Below are 24,328 nucleotides of genomic sequence, written 5' to 3'. Positions count from 1 at the left end.
ACTAGTGAATATGAAATAATATAAGGCAACCATTTTTCACAAATTCAAGTATGATTATTTAACAGTATACGCTTAATTAAATGTGAGCACACGCACACACGCACACCCTGTGCCGTTGCTTGTGTGTGTTGTGGCCTTGGAAACAAAAAAACTGCCCTCTTCACTCGACTGAGCAAAATAAAACAAGGCTAGAGGTACCTAAATGCTCTTTTTGAAAGAAGCTGATCTCCTGCAACAGTTTGCGGTCTGTAAAGCATTGATGAACCAGTCCGGTTCCGGTGTTGTATCGAATTGTGTTCTCCATCGGAATCTGTTTCCGCCTAGCCCGATAGGGTATGGGGTGATGGTTAGGGTTAGTGTAGGTAGGGTAGTGTAGGTTAGGGTTAGAGTAGGTAGGTTACAGTAGGGTAGGGTAGGGTATGGCAGGGAAGGGTTAGGCTTAGGTTTGTGCATGGGGGAACACATTCTGACAGCGGAGAATGTTACCGTCAGATACTGTTCCCCCCATACAGATCTGCTGGTGGGGAAACAGATCCCAACGGGGAAACAGAGTTCGACACAACACCAGCGTGCAATCGCATCTGTGGATTTCTCTCTCTCCCTCGCTGCCAGAGGAGCCGCGCTGGGACTCGTAGCGCTATCTGGAGCGTCGCGTCACTCTTTGTCACACCACCATGTCTCTCATGGAATGAAAACAAGCAGTTAACTACCAATACGTGCTGATTTGCACAGCGATCCGTTTTCACAGCTCACAAACTGTCCGTTAAAGGGCAGTAAACGTTTGTGATAAAGCTTTTAAGCAGCGATATCACTCAACACCAGTAAAGAGAAATACGATAAATAACGAAGTCTGCCACTTACAAACGTTCACTCTAACACATAATTAAACAAAACCTTATAACTTGCTTGTTTGAGCAGTTAATTCTCGCATTCTCAATGTCGGAGCATTATTGCATCTCTTTATGACCTGCCTCTCTAGATGCTCTGAATGGACTGACTGACTTTCTAAATTCCAATAACAACCCGCATAATAGTGCGAGGGCGGGTCTTAAGCAATTAACATCCAATAGACCTTATTCACTCTAGTGCCATCTTTGATTTTGCGTGCCATCTCTTCAATGGCATGCATGGTATAAAACTGTATAAAGCTCCTAGATCACATCTGATTTTCCACAACTCATGTTGTCTGGAGTTCTTTGTATATTGAATGTTCTTGGACAGATATTTTATCAATGTTTTGTTCACGGAATGATCTAAAAACAATTTAAACTGCAATACAGCCCACTGAAGAGATGACAAGTCTATCCCTCACAGCCTCATGTTATCATTTCCGTTCAAAATCAAAGATGGCGCTAGCATGAAAAAGGTCTATAAAATAAAAGGAAACAAACTTGATGGCGAAAACCACATTTTGCACAAGTAAAATTAAACAGAACTTTAATGTCTGCACATGGTTTCATAAAGAAACATACACTCATGCAAACACTTATGCTTATATAGACTTTTGAACCCATGAACATAGTTATAAAAACATTAGGAAAATAATATTAATTGAAGCTCTCTCTTTACTGTGTCTATAGCTGTATACAAATAAGAATAAAAGACAATTATTCTACAGCCAGAAGGTTCTGGCTCTAGAGCCCCCGCAGCAGGGCGTTTGAGTGACGTCTCGGCAGCATATTCACTCAGCAAAGCGACACCACTCTCCCGTTCCTGTTAGGGTTTCCAATCGATTCTCCCCACTCAGTGATGCACCCACTGAGAATCATGTTGAAAGAGCCCTTGTTATTGGTGATTCTATTGTAAGGAACGTGGAAATAGAGACTCCAGCCACTATTGTTAAATGCATTTCGGGTGCCAGAGCGTCTGACATCAAATCTTGATGAATACTTATGTACATGTGATTTTTTTCATTTTTTATTTTTAAAGATTTCAAACAAACTTCTTTCACATTGTCATTATGGGGTATTGTTTTTAGAATTTTGAGGAAAATAATGAATTTTATCCATTTTGGAATAAGGTTGTAACATAACAAAATGTGGAAAAAGTGAAGCGCTGTGAATAATTTCCAGATGCACTGTATATTCTACAGTATATAGATCACCCGGGCCTTATTCTGATATCCTTGGTGAATTTGCAAATTTTTTTTATCAGATATTGTAGTCACTGTAAATAGAGTTTAATTGTTGGTGACTTCAACATTCACATAGATAATGAAAATGACACATTGGGATTAGCATTTATCAATATTCTCAACTCTCTTGGAGTCAGACAAAATGTAACAGGACCAACTCATCGCCATAATCATATGCTAGATTTAATTCTGTCATATGGAGTTGATGTTGATAATATAGAAATTCTGCAGCAGAGCGATGACATCTCGGATCATTACCTTGTCTCTTGTATGCTGCAATCAGCTAATGTTACTCAATCTACACCACGCTATCATTCAGGTTGAACTATTCTTTTGACCACTAAAGATAGCTTCACTAATAAACTTCCAGATCTATCTCATACACTCAGTAAACCCCAAAGCCTAGAAGCACTCTTGATAGTGTCGCCCCCCTTCAATTAAAGAAAATTAAAGAAAAAAGCCCTGCACCTTTGTACAATGATCACACTCATGCTCTCAAGAGAGCTGCTCGGAAAATGGAGCGCAAGTGGAAGAGTACAAAATTAGAGGTATTTTGCGGTGCATGAAAGGATAGTGTCTGTAGCTACAGACAGGCACTAAAAGCTGCCAGGTCAGCATATTTTAGCAAACTCATAGAAAATAACCACAACAATCCTAGGTGTTTATTCAGTGCTGTGGCTAAATTGGTTAGGAATAAAGCATCGACTGAACCAGATATTCCGTCACAGCACAATAGTAATGACTTCATGAATTTCTTTACTGATAAAATTAAAATAATCAGAAATAAAATTGGAATTATGCAATCAGCTGTCACAGTACCTCAGAAAACAGTGTCTCATAATTTTCCTCACGTGCAACTTCAATCCTTCGCTGTCATAGGTCATGAAGAGCTAACAAAACTTATCGAAACATCAAAAGCCACAACATGTTTGTTAGATCCAATACCAACCAAGCTCTTAAAATAAGTATTCCCAGTAATCTCAGAACCTGTTCTTAATATTATTAACTCCTTGCTATCCTTAGGACATGTCCCAAGACACTTTAAAATGGCAGTTATCAAACCGCTTATTAAGAAGCCACAACTTGATCCTGGAGAACTGGCTAATTATAGAATGATTTCAAATCTCCCGTTTATGTCGAAAATACTAGAAAAGGTAGTATCCTCTCAAATATGTTTATTTCTACAGAGAAATAGTATATATGAACAATTTCAGTCAGGATTTAGGCCTCATCACAGTACAGAGACTGCACTTATCAGAGTTACAAATTACTTTCTCTTATCATCTGATCGCGGCTGCATTTCACTACTAGTGCTTTTAGATCTTAGTGTTGCATTCGACACGATAGATCACAACATCCTCTTGAATAGGCTGGAGAATTATTATTAGGTCCTATTTAGCAGACCACTACCACTTTCTCTCTGTAAAAGAGGAACTGTCAAACCAAACAAAAGTAAAGTATGGAGTGCCACAGGGATCAGTTTTAGGGCCTTTGCTTTTCTTCTTGTATATGCTTCCCCTGGGAGATATTATCAGGAATCGTGGAATAATTTCCACTGTTATGCCGACGATACCCAACTTTATATTTTTTCAAAACCTGATGAGATTTCACAATTCTCCAAATTAGCAGAGTGTATGAATGAAATAAAATATTGGATGGCCAGAAATTTCCTTCTACTCAATTCCAACAAAACAGAGGTACTAATTATTGGACCAAAAACCTCTAAAAACAAACCGCTAAAATATAATTTGACTCTCTGTTACATCATCATCAACAGCAAAGAACTTAGGTGTTATATTTGATACCAATCTGTCCTTTGAAAATCAAATTACAAATGTTTCTAGAACAGCATTCTTCCACCTAAGAAGTATTGCTAAATTACGACACATGCTCTCTGTTGCTGATGCCGAAAAACTAATTCATGCGTTCAGGACCTCAAGATTAGATTATTGTAATGCATTACTGGGAGGATGTCCAGCAAGATCAATAAATAAACTTCAATTGGTTCAAAATGCAGCAGCCAGAGTGCTGACTAGAACCAAGAAATATGGTCATATTAGCCCCATTTTATCATCGTTACATTGGCTACCTTCATTTTAAAATTCTGTTAACTACGTACAAAGCATTGAATGGTCTAGCTCCGCAGTACTTAAGTGACCTTCTACCACGCTATATTCCATCACGTTCATTACGATCGCAAAATTCTGGCCTGTTAATAGTTCCTAGAATATCAAAATCCACAAAAGGAGGTAGATCCTTTTCATATTTGGCTCCTAAACTATGGAATAGTCTCCCTAACACTGTTTGAGATACAGACAAACTCACTCAGTTTAAGTCTAGACTAAAGACTCATCTATTTAGCCAGGCATACACCTAATTTATCCTTCAACTCAAAATTAGGCTGCTTTAGTTAGGTCTGCCAGAACCAGAAACAATGTTCATGATCTATAACTCTGCAATAAATTGAATGGCATCTATGCTAATATTATTTTAATGTTTCCCTGTCTCAACCTCGGGACTCCTATCCTGAGGTCACCACAACCGGCCAGAACCAGCTCCGTTCCTGCTTGGTGTTGGACTCCACTGCTACGTGTCGCTGTGTGATGATGACTAATAGTCAGCCAAATATCACTTCAGTCTATTACAATGGACTTCAGAGGATGAACTGATGCCAAATCCAACCATAAGACATGGGATGCTTCATATGCCATTGCCTGAACCTTGGATTTAGAATAGACCTCACCGAAATTACTGGCCAGGTTGAACTGCGATGCACCTAATTGATCTCTGCCTGCATCACCTCAGTCTAATGATGGACTACACTCTTGATAATGGAATACACAGACTATCATTTAATTGCCAACAAAACCCTTCATCAGCCAACTAACAAGGACAATGCATCTATGTGAACTTCTGCAGTTAATCCAGGATGAACTTCAAAGACATTAGTTATTAATCTTACAGTTCTTACAATATCTTTGTTTTAAACACTGACCCTTAACACTTACTTAGTTTAATAATTTTAAACCATGATTTGCACTATACAAAAGTAATATTGGCATTATATTCATGATGTTAGCCAGAGGGGAACTGGCCCCTACAGTGAGTCTGGTTTCTCCCAAGGTTATTTTTCTCCATTAACCAACATCTTATGGAGTTTTGTGTTCCTTGCCACAGTCGCCTTCGGCTTGCTCACTGGGGTTATAAATACAATTATTATTTAATTACTTATTTTATCAAACTACACAATGATGAATCTAAGACATTATAAATATTACGGTTTCATTTTCTGTTAATGCCTGATCTTATGTAAAGCTGCTTTGAAACGATGTGTGTTGTGAAAGGCATTATACAAATAAAAATGACTTGACTTGACTTTAAATGAACCTGAACATGTATTTATATTTATATAAGTGTGTGTAGACTTCTCTATAGTGACTTCACTTTTAGGTGGGGTTACATGTCCATTAAAAATAGCTGCCAGGGGGTGTTCCCAAGATGGCACATGACTGTGAAAACATTCAAAGCAAACCTAAACATTTTAAAAGTTAATCCCTATAGTCTGTTCCATTCCTGCTTTTACAGTGCATCATTCTACCCTCATAAGGCAACTGCTTTAAGTCTGTATTTGCTCTACATTTTGTGATCTGCTGTGTTTGTAATTTGTAAGTGACTGACGTGTATTTTGTCTAGGGCCATATTTGAACTGGGAGTGGTGACAGCTGGCACAGGTCAGGGTTGGGCACTCCTGAACTTCCTCACCATACCACATTCCTCACATAACCTTCTTACAACTCAACAGGGAGAACAAAAAAAAAAAAAAAAACATTAGTGCCTGATGAATTAAACCTGCTGGACCAACTTGAGATACTGGAAAATCGAGTATGTGGCTTCCACGGCATGGTTTGAGGAACAAAAACACTTCATGAGGATCCATGCCTCAGCTGAGTGCTGGCGATGTGTGGAATAAAGGGAATACGTTCAGAGGAGGACAGGATGGAAGGGTGGAGGAGGAGAGGGAGATGTTGGTTGGAATGATGAGCAGAGGGAAAGGGGTGGAGGAGAGGGCCGAAAGAGAGCAGAGATGGATAAGGTAAGTGTTTGGAGTGGAGAGAGTGGGTTAGACAAGGTGTTGACAGGTGACAGCTTATTTTCACTCTGCTCTTTTGCAATTAAGAGAAAATAGTTGCAAAAGAAGCCAAAACATCAAGCACAACTCGCTTTCTGCACCTCTCTCATACTCTGGTTTTGAACTAGACTTTGTTAATAAATGAATCAGTGTTTTGAACGAATCTCTTAAAGGTAATTCTTTCCTCATTTTAAAATGTTGTACTTCTAAAGAAATGCATTGTAATTTTGAAACGTGAAATCATGAGCACTCACATGAAATGAAGACTCCAGTCATTTCAGGAATGTTTTAAAAGCATTTCATTCTACATGGAGAGGGTCTCCTCATGGGGGCTGCCATGTTCAGATCACATGACTAGACAAAAATTACAGAGTACACCTCTAAGTAGACAAATTATACTCGTTCACCTCCATCGTTTCGGTCTTAAATGACTGACTCAATGATACGTTAAAAAACACAATGACTGAACGACTCATAACTCATAAGATGCTTGTTGAGTAAATATGCATTCTCCAGAAATGGTCACTCAATAAATCAATAAGAGAAATCAAAATGAACGGTAAATTAAAATCCCAACAATTATTTGGTAAAAGTTGCAAAGACAGACAAATGCAAATAGTGAGATGTCCCAGTGCTGTTATAGTAAATATTAGCACTCTTTGGAATGCTGCTTGGCCAATCAGATTCGAGGATCAAAACGAACTGTTATATTATATAACTTTTGCCAGATATGCTAATATTATGATTATCTATTTCTCTTCCTAACAGACTGCATTGGAGAAACTGGCCGAAATGGAGTCAATGTCTTGTTCCAATAGCTGCCGTGTGGCTGGTTCTTCTAGAAGAGTCTCCTCTGCACCCATCCGTCAGTCTGACTCAAGCTGGAGGTCGACTGCTCCTCTTTGGGCTGCTATGTGCTGTCATGGGTCTTTGTGCTTTAGCCTTCAAGTTTCTTCACCGTAATGGACAGAAACGAAAGCAGGTCAGTCTTATCACATAAAATATGCTGGATGGAAACACTAAGATGAGAATAAACTCTCTAAAGGAATTTTTTGATAGCATCACAGAGTTAGGGTTAGAGGTTAGAGGTTAGGGTTACACTAGATTACTTATACAACCCCAATTCCAAAAATGTTGGGACTGTATGAAAAATGTTAATAAAAACAAAAAGGAGTGATTTGTAAATTATATTCACCATTATTGAAAGCTCTACAACTAAACATTATATGATGTTTTACTCTGTGAATTTCATTGTTTTTTGAAAATGTACAGTAATTTCAAATCAGATGATTGCAACACACTCTAAAAAAGTTGAGACAGTCGAGTGTTTACCACTGTGAAACATTTCTTCTAATAACACTTATTAAGCATTTGGGCACTGAAGACACAAGTTTGTTAAGTTTAGAAAGTGGAATTTTCCCCCATTCATCCATTATGTAGGTCTTTAGCTGCACAATTGTACCAGGTCTTCGTTACTGGATGGTGTGCTTCATAATGCACCACACATTCTCAGCTGGAGACAGATCAGGACTTCAGGCAGGCCAATCTAGCACCTGCACTCTCTGCTTACACAGCCATGCACTTGAAATCCGGGCAGTATGTGGTCTGAAGTGGTCCTGCTGGAAAATGCAGGGATGTCCCTGGAAAAGACGGTGCTGGATGCTGCTCCAAAATGTGTACATATCTATCTGCATTCATGGTGTTCTCACAGATGTGAGTTACCCATGCCATGATCACTGACACACCCCATACAGACACTGGCTTTTGGACCTGACGCTAATAACAGCTTGGATGGCCCTTTTCCTCTTTGGCCCGGATAACATTACATCTTTGTTTTCAAAAACTTTTTGAAGTGTGGACTCTTCGGACCAAAAAACACAGTTCCACTGTTCTACTTTCCATCTAAGATGAGACTGAGCCCAGAGAAGTCGGCAGCGCTTCTGGACAGTGTTGATGTAGGGCTTCTGCTTTGCATAGTAAAGTCTTAAATTGCATCTGTGGATGCAGTGGTGAGTGGTGTTGAATAACAAAGGTTTACTAAAGTTAGTCCCAGTGTTCATGAAATCCATTACAGATGAATGCTGTTTTTAAGACAGTGATGTCTGAGGGATCAGAGATCACACGCATTCAGAAATGGTTTTCGTCTTGCCCTTTACACACAGAGATTTGACCAGATTCCTTGAATCTTTTAACTATATTGTGCACTGTAGAGGGTTCCAATTTGTCTTTGGGGAACATTGTTCTCAAAGTGCTGGATTATTTGCTGAAACATCTGTTGGCAAAATGACAAGTCTCGAATGATCCTTGCTCTTGAAGGACTAAGCTGTTTTTGGAGGCTCCTTATACAGTATACAGTACTATGACACAATGGCCTCACCTGTTTAACATCTCCTGTATCACATCACCTTGTTATTTCAACTCGTCAAATTATTATTAGTCTTAAATTGCCCGTCTCAACTTCTTTGGAGTGTGTTGCAATCATCTGATTTGAAATTACTGTACATTTTCAAAAAAACAATGAAATTCAAAAGGAAAAACACCATATAATGTGTAGTTGCAGTGCTTTCAATATAGTAAAGTGTGAATATAATCTACAAATCACTCCTTTTTTTTTATTAGCATTTTTCATACTGTCCCAACTTTTTCGGAATTGGGGTTATAGTTGTCTCTGCATTTTAAGATGGGATATTAAGTATTTTAACACCAAAAAATGACACACATTACCTTTAAGAATCGCTCATTAAAAAAGAAAGTATACTGATCAACCACTATTCTGAATATTGCAGGAGACGTGTCCACCTCATTGTTTATGGTGTATAGTATGAACCTGTTCAAACCATTCACAATTGTTCAAACCTTTATATATAGGGGAATATTAAATGAGCTTCAAATGTCCTCATCATAGTGAATATTATACCTTGACATTTTGAATCAATAGTGTTTTTAAAATTTTGTGTTCTCTGCCAAAAAGCTTATCAATGCCTATTAATGTGTGTTTTGTTACATTGCATAAGTAAATATTCTGTATTATAATGTGTAATTTTCTCAGGTGCTCTTGCAAAATGGTTCTGTAATAGAAAAAGTCAAAAAAATAGCTGGAAGCCTACAGACATGGTAAGAGAGAGACCATATTCCACACATTGTAACTATGAGATGAGTGAAAATGATTTTCTGTGATAATCAACAGCATGCCACACATACTATTGATAGAGCTTAACCCTTATTGAGCCCGGAGCATTCCTTTATGTAATACCTCCCACCTGGAACAGACTGTATTTTATTGTAACACAATATTGTTTTCCTGTACTTGGGTCATAAACATTCACTGATGTCTTATTCCTTGTCCCCAGCATTACAGCAGAGCAGGATGCAGGTCATCTCACAGCCAGTGTTAATGTTCTGGCTGATGGTTTAGTGGTTTCCCTCCTTCACGAGCCCCTGCCAGACCCCAGCGAGCCCCACATGCAAGGTCTTCTCACCAGACTGCAGGTTAGTCTGTCAAGGATGGGTGATGCATTGCTACATGTGAACCACTGGTTTTTAAAAGAATATCTCAGAGCTCTTTTGGTCCATACAATGCAAATAAATGGGTACCAAAATTTTGAAGCTCCAAAATCACATAAAGGGAGCATAAAAGTAATCCATACGACTCCAGAGGTTAAATTTTGGTCACCATTCACTTGCATTGTGAGGACCAACATAACTGAAATATTCTTCTAAATATCTTTGTTTGTGTTCTACTGAACAAAGAATGTCATATACATCTGGGATGGCATGAGGGTGAGGAAATGATGATTTAAAAAAAATAAAAAATATATATATATATTTTGGGTGAACTATCCCTTTAAAGTCATTGCAGTCTAGGAGAAACAACTGACATATTAAAGAGATATTGTTTGTAATTTTTCTTTCCTCTGGTCACATTCAGGCAGTGTCACGGGTTTTCCACAAGGGGGCCATAGTAGAAGAGAAGGATGGAAAGGAGAAATGTGCACTTCAAGACAGAGTCAACCATATAAACTCTTACCTGCAGGAGAGGTAAACAATTAAAATACATTTACTGTTGGCGGAAAGACATGCCAAATATTTACCCACCATTACAAACTGTTCATCTTCAGTGTTATTTATTTACAGTATGTGTGACTTTAGGAGTTGCTGTGTTTGGCTGGTAAAGTGTTTACATACTGTACAAGGAACTCCACCTAGACATGTCTCACACATCTATGATGTGCCACGCGTAATTTCAGACTGTTCTACAAGCTGGAATGCAATCAGACATTGCTCATTCTCTCTCATTCTATTTTTCTCTCTTTCAGGTTTCAGTGTCAGTTTAATGTGCTTTATTGCCATGACAAATAACTGTGCCTTTGTATTCCCAAGCATGTGCAGCTTAACTGCGTACATTGAAAATAGTACATAAGTATTAAAATGAAGGGAAGTTGAAAAGATAATATACAGAATAATAAAAAAAGAAAGATAATATGGTTAACATTTAAGAATAAAAATGTAGTTAAAATATAACGAGGAAGGCAAATTCTTGTGTCCATACTGATTTCGTAATTTTTTGAAAAACATTTATAGCATTTTCTTCAAGTTTTTTAAAATGACCTTTAAAATGTCAAGTGATGTAACAGTCAAGTTAAAGGTATTAAAGAACTTTCCATGCACCTTGAATACATGTGAGTGTACACAACATAATCATTGTAACTTAATAACTATAATAATCTTTAATCATTTAATCCCTTAATCATTCATTCATTCATTTTTCAAGTTTTCTTAGGTTACTCCATTTGACCTGACAAAATGTACCTTTTTATATAAATGTGAATATATATATATTCTTTCTTTTTTCTCCTTTTTTTACATGACAACAGAATGACAACCTGCATATTGGTTACACCACCTGACATTGATTTGGTGGACAAAAGTATTTAAAAAATCAAAATTGTTTATGCAAAAATAACAGCAATAATAATAATAATAATATTAATATATATAATAATATATTATATTATATATTATAATAATATATAATAATAATATATTCTTCCAAACTACTTATGCCAACACAGAATTTCAGCTTTTAATGAGACCCTTTTTTTTTTTTTTTACTGCCTCGGATGGTAACACCACTTATACATTTTTTTAAATCCCCAGAATTTTTTTTAAATGACTTTGAACTCAGGGATTAAAAACATGTTCATCATAATAGAGGTGTATTCAAGTAATTGTTCATGAATGTACATGAATTTGTGAATAATGTAATTGATCCAGGCAAAAAAAAAAAAAAAAAAAAATATGCATCATGTAATTGACCCATTATTAAAAAGCCTTACATTTATTTTCAAATATTAAGGATTGCGTAATTTTGAGTCAAAAGTCCAGTTGCATAAATGCAAGTTTTTTCAACAATGATATTGTATGTTGGTTTCAAATATCTAGTTCAAAGCTCTGAACACAAAAAAATCACACTAGCATACTTTAAGCCAAGAGTCAACTATACCATATATACAGTGTAGTAATATATATATATATATATATATATATATAATGATACCCTTGTTCCCAAGACAAGGGTTTGGACAAATGTCATCTCAGGGCAGTTGTCACATACTGTATGTTTAAATTGCATTGGAAGTTTATACAAGTCATTAATTACAATTTCTGTGGGTCAAAACAGTGGTGTGATATTCCTGTATTTCATGAATTGTTTTGAATTGCATAAATACTTTAATGTCTAACTTTTGCTGAAAGCAATGAACTAGCCTACAATGCATTTTAAATACAGATATATTTTGAAGAAGGCTTTTTTCCCTTTAAAATGTGACAACTAGCCCTAATCTCCCCTATATTTACTGTAAGTGCCCTTTTCTGTGTACTTTATGCATTTGGACTGAAAGTGCTCTTTTTGACTGTCATATTCTTTCTCTCTCAGGATGAGTTGTGTGCGCTCTCTGCTGCAGGTTCAGCATGAGTGTGACGTGAGTGTGTGTGATGTTCAGACTGGTCTGCAGAAGCGCTGGTCTTTACTGGAGGAGTTACACACCAGAGTGACTTTGAGTCCTGACAGCACACAGCAAAGAGACGACACTCACACTGCTCTCACAGACACTGAGGTGACGTACATGATACTTCAACACCACTTACCATACTGTAGAAAATATAATTTTTCACTAATGTTAAACATGAGGCCTGTGATGAATGTTTACTGAGATTTCTGTGTGTGTGCTTCAGAATCTATTCACAGAACTCGGTCAGTTCAAAAGTAAAATTCAACAGTGTCGGATGCAGCTGGAGACCAGTATACAGCTTTTACAGGTGACGCACAGACACACACAAACTTCTTTGCATATGATGAACTCACTTTGACTTCTAATGTTCTTAGATTAAAGAAGTAGCTTACCCCAAAGTAAAATTCTTTCATCATTTACTCACCCCCATGTTGTTCCAAACCTGTATGACTTTTTTCTTTTTTCTTCCGTGGAAGACAAATTCCGAAGAATATTTACACCATACAATAAAAGCATATTGTGGCTAGGGCCTGTCAGGGTTTAGAAAATGACAAAAAAGTACCATAAAAGTAGTCCTTATGACTCATGCACCACATTCCAAGTCTTTGGAAGCTAAACAGTAGCATTGTGTGAGGAACAGACTGAAATTTAAGTCATTCACTGAGGTTTTACTACATTTTAGGAGGATATTTTTTAGACATGTGAGCCTCACAGGTATAGCAAGACTAGTATAACTATGTACACATACTATAAGGCATGACTAAATGTAGTCATGTTGGCTGCTCTTCCTCAGGCACTTCGCAGCAGTCAGCAGAGTCTGGCAAACACTGTGGGTACCACCATTGACTCCGCATGGACCAAACAGTTATTACAGTCCAACACTGATTTGGTAAGCAACCTTTTTGAACATTTGGAGGAAAATACGGCTAAATCTAAACCAGAACACTGAGGAAAGTTGTACGGAACATGGTTATTATAGTTAGAGTTTAGACTGGAATAGACTAGAATTTCAAATAAATGCATTTTACTTTAATTTTGATTTGTCCTTTCAATTGATTTTCATTTGAGCTAGTTTTCACTCTCTGATTTTTAGTTTAGTTTTGTCAGTGTTTTCTAGTTTCAGTTTAGTTTTAGTTTTTCAACTCATGAACATTAAGTGACCATGGAAACATTTTTGCTAAACTAAATTACAAGCGTTATTACACATTTGGCTGCAGTTTCCAAGTGAAATGTCCAGCGGGGGGCGCCAAAAGCAAGTGAAATTGTGTCGTAATCAGACAAGGTTTTTAAGATGAATAGTAGATGGAGATTTTAATGAGTAAAACGTACCTCCCTAACCTAAAAGTTTAACCTAAACCTAACCGATAGTGTCCCAAAAGCAAATGGGAGGTGAACAAAACAGACATCCTTAACCTTTACCAACACCTAAACCTATATGATAGTGTCCTAAAAGCAAATGCGACATGAAAAGCACATTTTCTGAAGCAACCACGTTGTTTCGTGTAGCTTCTATGACACTTTCATCTCATGTCAGCTTGCAGTACATCTTTGGCTGGACTCGAACCACGGACTTCCAAATCAAAGTCCAACACTCAGGTGAGCTACCGCGGAAGCTAATCACATTGGAATAATTGTGTAAATGTAGGTGAGTCTGTAATACAAGCGTTTAAATGTGTCGTTTTTCAAATGATGCATTAGAGTAAAAGTGTTTCGATATCATAACATAGCAGTGTGTGAGTAATAATAAAAAATTTAATAAACAAATTTTTTTTTTTTAAATAATTAAAATAAGTGATTATAAATTCATAATCAGCCATTGTGATCATGTTTTGTGTGAAAGTAAGTAAAACGCAAAGTTGTTGTAGTGCCTCTTGTGTTAATTTTACCAGGAAACTGCGACGGAACCAGAAACTAATAGAATGCATGTAAAAGTCCGTTTGCAAAAATGTAGTTACAGTAACGTTCATTCTATGAGACTAGGTTGATTTTAAGGATGCCAAAGTTAATGCATTAACTGATATCATTTAATTATGACCGTAGTATGGATAATTCAGTGCAGTTGAATTTGCACATGCAAATCTTTGCATGTGGTGTCTAAAGGTTGATTTTGAGGCAATTTGATAAAAACTTTAAATATTTTTTTAAATGTAGCAAATTTATGTAGCTAATGAAAATGCCTGAAATTAACACATTTCTTTTGAGACAAAATACTTATTTATCATTTTCAGTTTTGTTTAAGGTCATTAAATCAAACAATGTTCAATAACTGTTCAAAAGTGTAAGGATGGTATTTGGGGTAAACGTTCCCCCTGATGCATGGGCTAAAAGCCCCTATTAAACACATTGTTTTTCTTAAGTGGAGCGAATAGATGTGTTGTGAAAAATGTTCAAAGTGGGCTCACATTGACTCATCCAACTACAACAGAAATTCGTTTGTTTATAGAATACTTGAGATGTAATAAAATGCCAAATGTGTTTGAAATTAACAGGAAATGGTTGACTTTTCTGAAGTGGTTTTTTTGAGTAAGCATCATCTTAATTTGTTACTCAAAAAAGCATCTTGCTGTCTCAAAATGATTTGCGTTAGCTGACAAATTTGGCACTATAACTATTGCCCCTATATCTAAATGATATCACTTTAAACCCCCTAGGGGCCTTTTACCCCAAGTGAGGGATCCTTTTACCCCAAGTGTGGGGTAAAAGGCTCTCTTACCACCACTTTTTAAAAAGTAATTTTAATCTATTTAATTTTCCAAATGGAAGACTTATTTTTGTACTACATGGAAGCATTCGCCATTTAACAGCTGATAGAAATGGCATCAGCCAACCTCAGTTCAACACTTATAACTCGAACAACAAAAATATTCACACAGCATGAGGTGACGGTAACGCATTCAACATTCCATTGTAAGGTGCTGTCTTCACTAAAGTTTCTCTAGTTGCTGCATTCTCCATTATTTACAATTGTTTTGTCACATCAGCATCACAGCCAGGTAACTCCGCGAAAGTCGCGAGCGCTGATTGCATGTAGCGTTCAATATTCCACATTGCGTTTTGATGGTTGAAGAAGTGCATCATCCGGGTACTCATATGCATTTTCAGTGTTAACATACAACATACTAATTACATCTACAAAATGATGTAGAATAGTGTGGAAGTGTGCCGTTTGGGATGTACCTTAAATGAAAATGCAGTTATTTGTGTTATATTTTTGTTAGTTTTGGAGTCATGAAAATGTATTTTAGTTTAGTTACAATTTTGTTCTATAATGATTGCTTAGCTTGCTGTATATATTTAGTTTACCTTTTAGTTTTCATTAATAATAATAATAGCACTGGCATGAATCAGTAAATTGTTGCTTTTGATATAATTTGATTTGTTCTTTGAATTAACACCTGCCTTTCTGGTTGTAGTTTTCAGAGATCCAGGAGGATTTCTCATCTTTGGAACAGCAGACGTCCAATTTTGTGATCCACCTGAGAGGTTTGGATGCTTCTGATAAGGAAAAGACAAGTCTGTGTTCGGATCAGTCTGAGACCTCTCTCCCAATATCTCCCTCAGCAGTCCCAGTGTACACTGCTGTTCCACAACCTGTACAATCACACTCTGACCCAGAAACTGACCCAGAACCCTCAGAACTCACACAGAAATCCCACTCCAAATTTTCCCCCTTCCACCTCCTGTGCGGGATGAAGAGGAGGACATCAGCGCTGTGATTTGGACAAGTGTTGGACATTTTTATAGGTGCAGAAACCTGTGATTCAAAGGAGAAATGTTTTGAGGGGAAATGTGGATCTAAGAATGTACCATATGTGTGTGTTTGAGATGAGGTGAATGATTGTTTAGATACACTAGATCAGTGTTTACCTGTCCATTTCTTATTTTTTGTTCTATTATACCCCCACAGCCCTGTCAGTATGGCTTAAGTACGTCTTTATCGACACCAGACCTGAAATTTGTTCCATTTAACTCATATTACACTTGATTTTCTTAAAAAGAAACTGAATGTGCAGAACAACAACAAAAATCATGAGAAATCATAATTATTTGAACATTTTGACAGCCCTATTATTTTTAAGTTGCAATTTCTAACAAACCAAAAAGTACGATGTTTAACAAATCAAAAGCTAAGTCTTTTCAAGTACCTCATCGGGACACTTATGCCTGGTTGGGTATCACTGAGCTAGAGTACGTATGGAATAAGAGTAAGATTGATATAAATATACTGTAGTTAATATATAAATATGCCATTACGGCAAGTATTTTTGTGACAGCCTGTTGAGCAGGTGCAATGAAACACTTTATGCACTTTGGAATTTTCATATATCACATATACTGTATAGTTTTAAAATACAGTATACCTGATGATGTTATCTGACCTACTGTGCCCCAAAAAGTATTTGGACATTAGAGCCACACTTAAAATGCATGAATGTCATTGTAATAGATAACAAAATATCAAACCATCTACAAACAAATAACGCAATACCATTTCCCACAACTAATTTAGCTTTTCAGAGCCATTTTTGCAAAGAATTTGCAAAGATTAACTGACGTCCCGGTGATTTTTAGTGACTGTATGAACCCAGTTCCCCTTCATCTCTCACAGACGTCCCAGCAGAGTAACCAGAGGTGTAGTTCAGCACATTATTAAAATGTTCCAATAATATTTGACAACCAGAAAGCGTACAAATACTATTTGTCTACATTTTGAACAATATATCTATTGTTTTCTGATTTAGAACCTAGAAAATGTTTTTGTTATTCTTTCTGTCAAACAAATGCCACTTGAATCTATATTTGATCTAACGCAGCGACATTACTGCATTTAGAAGTGTGGCTTACTCATACAAATGAATTGTTTATATTTTGACTTGTGATACTTGTAAAATCTGTAAATAAAACCATATGTTTCATATGCATTTTTGAAACCAATGTGAAGAGACAGTTAAAAACCAGTATGAAAATAAAGCCACAGAATGAAAGTACATGTCCATTTTGGTCTATGCTGGTTATACAATGTGGCCATAAGAGGGCACAATCCAATCAAAATAAGAGCTGTCTCCTTCACTATGACTGCATCCCAGTTCACATATGTTTACTAAAATGCACTAATAGTATGTACTTCACTGGTGATGAGAAAGTCCACACTTCTGAATAAGTAGTTAGTATGTCTCTACTAGCAGACTTTCAAGTCATTGAATTGTGAAACCACAGACCCCCTTGTCAAGTACTGTTTATGTTAACATGTAAGCATTAAATTCATTACTGTAAAATTCATTATTACTTACCTTCTAAGTTCGTACATTTAAAAAATTGCGGCAATTGCGGTTTGTGGCAATTTAGAGACAGTGGAAATCCTTTGTGGATTTAGAAGTATTTTTCATTTGATTTAGGCCTATATTATGTACACTTACAGGACCTGAGGGTCTGTATATTTAAAAAAAGACAAGCTACAGGTTTGAGATGAGATTTAGCTGCAATGGGAAATACCTGTTTGTGTCTTCTATTGGTCATGAATCTGTTTATCCGTTTCACCATCTGCTATTGTGTCCGCTGCTATAAAACCTATCATTTTGATGTTGACTCCTCCCTTATGTTCAGTGAATAATAGTAAAAGATATCGCAGAGTTCCTGCTACTGATGAAGAAATTTGGTGAGGGGGGTTGTGCTGTAGTAAAGACACTTCCGCTTAAATCTCCGTGCTCATAATGGCACCTCCGCTTAAAAGGGCACCTTTACATTTGTGAATAGTTTCTTTAGAGTTGTGAAGGAATGGGGCAGGGGCTTGTGCCCCTGTAGCCCCTGTTCTGTGCACATCAGTGTGCTATGTTAGCATACTTGAAGCATTAATGGCGTGCAATTAATTGTAGACTATTCATCATTTAGTACAACCCCAATTCCGAAAAAGTTGGGACAGTATGGAAAATGCTATTAAAAGCTAAATTCTATTCACCCTGTGCTATATTGAAAGCACTACAACAACACATTATTTGATGTTTTACCTTTAATTTAATTGTAAAAATATATATATATATATATATATATATATATATATATATATATATATATATATATATATGTACCCATTTCAAATCAAATGATTGCAACACTGTGCAAAAAAGTTGAGACAGGCAATTTAGGACTAATAACAATCTAATGAGTTGAAATAACAAGGTTTTGTGAAACAGGTGGTGTTAAACAGGCGAGGCAATCGTGTAACAGTATATTAGGAGCCTCCCAAAAAAAGTCTAGTCCTTGTACTCTTTTTAGTTTTTATTATCATTTATCATACTGTCCCACCTTTTTTGGAATTGGGGTTGTATGATAAATCATCATTTAATATACTCCTCTTCATATTATGCCTTAAGATCACCCCTTACCTGTGGTAAAATTACTTTAACTCTCACCCTCATACAATAGTACAAATAATACAGTATAGTGCTTTTAAAAGTGTATACCGTACACGTGTATGGACCTTTCCATTAGATTGGTCAAATGTCTGTTTTTCTCTTTTAAAACAAGATTTAGGCATGATTTGTCAAGGCTATGCCCCTATTCTCAATTTTATGGTCTTTATTGCTGACCAGTGAGAGGAAAGGCATAAAAGGGTTATTGCCGGAAACCTTTCTGTTACTAAAAAACTGAGCTGACCTCTTGGAACCGGCGCACTCTTTTGATCCAAATTCAATTACTTTTACCTCCTTCAACACTGACAGATCATGAGCAGTCTTTCGGTTCATAGGATATGCTGTACAGCTTACTGTCAGTCCGTCCTGACCAGAGCACTTTTGTTCAGGAGTGAATGACAGATGGATACTGATCAACTGTAGATCACATTATATGGACGTGCTTTACTATTGACAGTCCAGTGAGTGTGTGAAAATTTGACAGAACATAAAGCACTGTTGGCTTTTATGTGTCTGGATCTGGAACAGAGGATAAGATCAAGTTTATTTACAGTATGTGCTCAATGTTGAGATATATAGAATTAAGTCCAGCTGACAGTAGCTCTGTTCCAAAACTACTGCCTACACACTGCTTCTCTTCTACCTAATATGTGTGTGTTCTTTGTAAATTCAATGCTTACAGACTATCATGTGTTTATCTTAGCACCATGCTAACAACAAACTCTAGCCTATTGGTATCAATTGTGAGCTAAATATCCTTAAACAAACTTGAGAAGCAAAACTGCATATATTAAAAACTTAACAGAGAGTTATGAAATATTAACAGAGAATATAGCCTCATCTTGAATTTTAAAGTGTCTATTAATCTTACCAGGGTAATTTGTAGGCTATTTGTTTTTTCATGTTTAAATTCTAGCTACATTTAGTAGCAATTTGCTAGCTTTATGCTTAGAACAATTTGCCAATGGGGTAACAAAAATAAACTTTATTCCAGATATATTGTCTAAAAAGACTTAATATATTATGCAGTTTTGCGTCTCAAGTAAATTAATCTTGTTGCAACATTGAATAAAATATATTTAAAAGGGACATTTCTCTTGCCCTGCTGAAAAAAAATCTTAAACCCAAAAACGAAAATTCTGTCATAATTTACTCAGCCTCCCGTTGTTCCAAACCCATATAATTTTCCTTTTTTCATAGACACAAAAGGAGATAATTTATTAATAATTTATTCCAGTCCTGTTGGCTGGATACAATGGCAGATGCGCATGAAGTAATCACATTGGCTTGTACGACACCCGTAAGAGCAGCGCTGTTTACAAGTGAGAAGGAGGAATGTTGTACAGAAGCTTCAGTGGTTTTGGTTTAGATCTGTATTTGTATCTGTTTGTTCACTCACAGTGGTGTGTTTGTGTGCTTATCCTAGATGTCTCAACCAAGACAAGAATGTAAGATTACGTCCGTAACATGGCAACGCAAATACGCCACACAAGAGACTGCTTGAACTCAGCGTTCTAGTGAAGCTTACTGGAAGCAATGGTTTATAGCTAAAGTAAATACTTAAATATTAATATTTTTTGCACCAAAAGTGATCGTTTCACTTTAGAAGACATTAATTTAACTGCTGGAGTTGTATTGATGACGTTTATGCTGACTGTCTGTGATTTTTGGAACTTCAAATGTCTGATCACCATCTACTTGCATTTTAAGGACCTACTGAGGTGAGATATATTTTTCTATTTTTCTTCAAATGTGTTCTGGTGTAGAAAGAAAGTCATACACACCTGGGATATCATGAGGGTGAGTAAATTATGAGAGAATTTTCATTTTTGACACAGTCGCAATAGTAACATTCCTACAGTATGATGCCTTAAATGCTGTGTTGGTAGACAACCCTCTAGATTTTAAAACAGAGCTCATGTGTCTTAAAAATGCAGAACAGGAGGCCAGAGAAACAGCTTGTAAAGTCTCAGCACTGTAACCTCAAAACCACAGCTTAACCAATGATGAATATGTCCAAATTGTGTGTGAACTCATTATGTGTGTGTAATTGTACTTGTTTCAGTGGCTGCATTGGCTTACTGCCTAATTCATCTTGTTTTGTGGCCTCTGCACCTGTTGGTCCCTCTCTGGCTTCAGCTCTAATTGAAAAGGGTGGGCCGTACCCGGGGGACCGCTAGGAGGAAAGGAATGTGCGCTTAAGCTCTCCGGGATAGGAGTTGTCACAACACTTTACATGCACAAACACACATACACACACATTGAAGAAAGAAAGGGGAGAGAGGGGGTGTATAAGAAGTGTGAAGATAAAAATCACTTGTGCAAAGCAACACCTGAACAAAAGCGTTTCATTCCTCCTCACCGCATGACCTTTCACTCATTAATTATTACACCAGAGAAACAATGGAAATAAAAAATGTCCAGCATTTCCCCCCTCTCTCAATTACCCTTCATTCATTTTACTCACATGCCAGATGTGAATACAGTCTAATTTGCCACAGCGGGACTCTCTGTTGAAAGGCAATGAGGCAGATAGCTCAGGCATCTCTTCCACGTACCAGGCTGTGCAGAGGACAATTCCCCTGATAAAGTCAGGCCTGCCATAGCTATGGGGTGAGATCAGACCTTTGGCCAAGAATGAAATGACTGTATATACTGTATGTGCTGTCGGGCATTGACCATAAAGACCCCCAAGTTTGGTGAGGTTTCTAGCTTGTGTGGTTATGTTGCTTCATAGAGGTTATTTACTCTTCAGGCCAAAGTGTACTTTTTTCCCCGTTCCAGATCAGATGTACAGTATGCGTGACTCAAATTTCGTCATCTGCACAATCAGAGTGGACTGTCCGCTTGCGGCACAGGTTTTCTAGACATGCGGACAGTCCTTGTGAATGTGTTCGTATTCGTGCGCAGTCAAAAAGTGTATACTTTGAAAGGCTAAGCGCTTGACTGTGTGCGAGATGATACGCATGCAAAAAAATACGTATTCCCGAGCTTATAATTTTTAATGTTTTCTGGGGGAAATGTGAGTGTCCCTGGCCTGTGCTCACTGTAACATATTTGTGTGTTCTTTTTCATATTTAGATTCATGTTCATGCTTTCAGGTCTTTTATTTTGAAATTAGTTCAAGTCCTTGTCTAGTCATTTGATATCCTGTTTCCCTCATGTTCATGTGTCTTGTTCCTATTGGTTTATTGTCTTGTTAACTTGTTATCAGTCTTGTCTTTTCATTGGTTCATGTTTTAGTAGTCTTGTTATTAGTTTAGTCTTGTTATTGGTTGTCATTGTCATGTGTTTGCCCATGTCCTTGTATTTAAGCCCTCATGTTTGCTATAGCCCTTGGTTGTGTATTGATTATCTGTAGCTGTTGTTTGTAACGGTCAAGTCAAGTTTGTCTGTGAATAAAACTGCACTTGGGTTCACACTTCAGCCACTTTGTCATTGTCTTCAGTCTATCTCTTGTTCCTGCTCCTGCCTGCCTGTGTAAACATTACACTCTCCTCCATGCGCCCCCAAGTGGTAGTCGTGATGAACTTTAAATTTGCTCACAATAGATTGAATTGTTGCAAGGGATAAGACACTCACATATCGCAATGTCAGAGGGATATATTTCCCTTGAGAAATATAGAAAGATAAAAAAATAAATGACATTTTGAAGAGAGGTAGTTAGGTTTTCTATCAAACCTGCTATGAAAGGAATGACATATACTGTTGCCAACTACTTTCAAGGGAAAGTAGCTAAAGCCTGCTCGAAAAGCCGCTAAATGTTGCAAGATGACGTAATGCACTAATTACCATATTAATGACGTCATTGCATCGTATTTGCATTCTGCCTTGTGCCAGCCCTTTACATCTGTTTGCTCACATCCTATATTTTAATAGAGCCGAATTCCCAATAAAGCTGTTCTCATTTACATATTTTTCTGTTTCTGTTGTCAGAAAACGTAACGAGTATGAAATAGTGACTGAAACGCGGCCCATTAAAGGCAGTCACACACCGGACAAGAAGTGCCATGCCACGTCACGGCAAGGACATGGCACAGGTATCAAACACAGGGCATGTCAGTGTGGTTCACATGCAGACAGTACACACAAACGTTAGCAAGGTTTTCCCCTTTTTAAAGAATGTACAAGGCTAGAGTAAATAATATATGTACATTGATAATGATTTGGGTCGAATTTAATGGAAATATTCGAGTTGCGCTCCGTGGCGTGGCAGAAATTTGAGCAGCCTCCGGAGTTATAGGTGGGCACCGCTGACAGACATTAGCGCATTAGCGGTGTGCATACATTCATAGAAAACAACTGTTTCGAATTTTAGAATGCGCCATTTTGTCCGCCCAGGGGTGTAGATTCCGGGGGGGGGGGAGGTGGGGGAGGTAACTCTTCTAATAATCAAAAGAAGCAAGTACAACCCCCCCCTCAATATTTATACCATGATCAATGGAAACATTTAAATGCTTCATGCTGCAACCCCCCCAATGTTCAAGACAAATCTATGCCCTTGTGTCCGCCAGACGCGTCCGGTGTGCAACCCCCTTAAGGCTACATGTTAACCAGCAGTCACTTCCAAGCCATTTCCAAGCTGCTGCTCTGCACTGCTAAAATCCTGATTTTATAACTGCAACGTCGTCTGACAAAATCACCATGCAGATAAGTAAAGACAAAAGATGTGCTGTGATCTCAGCTATATTTACATGTAAAATGATCACTCAGAGAGAAAGTTAGAATGTCTTTCTTATTTTTTCCTCACACAGCGCACAGCCTCCTGTTAGCTATTTTTTATTTTATTTATTTATTTATTTTTATGTGTGTGTAATGTCCAAGGCTGTGTGGATTTGTATTTATATTTGTATTACGTGTATATAAGTTTAATAAAGTTTATTATTATGAGTTTGAATAAAGTACAATGTACAGACTTTTTTAAATAAATGATCTGAATTCAGAGAGTTCAGAAACAGGTATGAACTCTCTGAATTCAGATCATTTATTTAGAAAATTACTTACAATGCATTATAAATATGGGCTTCATAGAAAGTGTTACCTACCGTTTTTATAATTATTAAATTAAATTACATTTTAATTTAGCAAATTGGTAGTATAAATTCATATATATTTAAAAATGATTTTGCAGATGGAGAAATAAATGACACACATTTAATCACATATTTAATTACAAATGCCTTTTGTGATATATTTGCAATGTAAATGATGATTTCTGACTTCTACATTTAGAAGTATCAGGTGTTTACAAGAACGTTTAGGACAAAAAATTGGATATTTATCACTTTGCGCCATAGTTTTGAATGAATACAAATGGTCTAGTTGCACAAGTTTAAATATTTTAACACATCCGAAGCTAAAATCGGATCTGAAAATAACTGCCTTTATTGTTGGGAGTTTGTTCAAATCCCTAATACAAAGTACAAGCAATAGCAATAGTGATAGTGATACCTGCCTTAGCAAGCACCACCAAAAATTGTTGTTTCAAGTTTACTCTGTACCTAAATGTTAGTTTCTCAGGTGAAGCCATTAAAAACATCTTCCATGTTTTTGGACATAAAGCTAGAAAAGAGAGCTCAGTCTTTGATGGCACTTTGAGATATGGATCAATCTTATGGTGTATCTGCTGCTTAGATAAACGAGA

The 24,328-nt window shown here is 36.9% G+C and overlaps 1 protein-coding gene across 1 annotated transcript; it reads left to right on the top strand.

Moving 5' to 3' along the window:
• Positions 1-6,069: 6,069 nt before the first annotated feature.
• On the top strand, positions 6,070-17,621 carry si:ch211-151h10.2 (uncharacterized protein LOC567699 homolog). The gene is made up of 9 exons (XM_051656215.1): positions 6,070-6,227; positions 7,032-7,245; positions 9,313-9,377; positions 9,614-9,752; positions 10,192-10,301; positions 12,199-12,379; positions 12,498-12,581; positions 13,068-13,163; positions 15,688-17,621. The coding sequence occupies exons 1-9, from the start codon at positions 6,070-6,072 to the stop codon at positions 15,988-15,990; spliced, it is 1,350 nt and encodes a 449-aa protein (XP_051512175.1). The 3' UTR covers positions 15,991-17,621.
• The last annotated feature ends 6,707 nt before the right edge of the window (positions 17,622-24,328 follow it).

Source organism: Myxocyprinus asiaticus, chromosome 26, assembly GCF_019703515.2.
Source record: "Myxocyprinus asiaticus isolate MX2 ecotype Aquarium Trade chromosome 26, UBuf_Myxa_2, whole genome shotgun sequence".
Classification (NCBI taxonomy): Eukaryota; Metazoa; Chordata; class Actinopteri; order Cypriniformes; family Catostomidae; genus Myxocyprinus; species Myxocyprinus asiaticus.
Note: the sequence above shows the minus strand (reverse complement) of the source record. Positions and strands in the feature narration are given on the sequence as shown.

Excerpts from the sequence above, each read along its gene's own strand:
- si:ch211-151h10.2 (XM_051656215.1), top strand. The coding sequence starts at position 6,070 with ATGCCTCAGCTGAGTGCTGGCGATGTGTGGAATAAAGGGAATACGTTC. Across the intron at positions 9,378-9,613 it reads GCTGGAAGCCTACAGACATG|CATTACAGCAGAGCAGGATG; the intron begins GTAAGAGAGAGA and ends CCTTGTCCCCAG. Across the intron at positions 9,753-10,191 it reads GTCTTCTCACCAGACTGCAG|GCAGTGTCACGGGTTTTCCA; the intron begins GTTAGTCTGTCA and ends GGTCACATTCAG.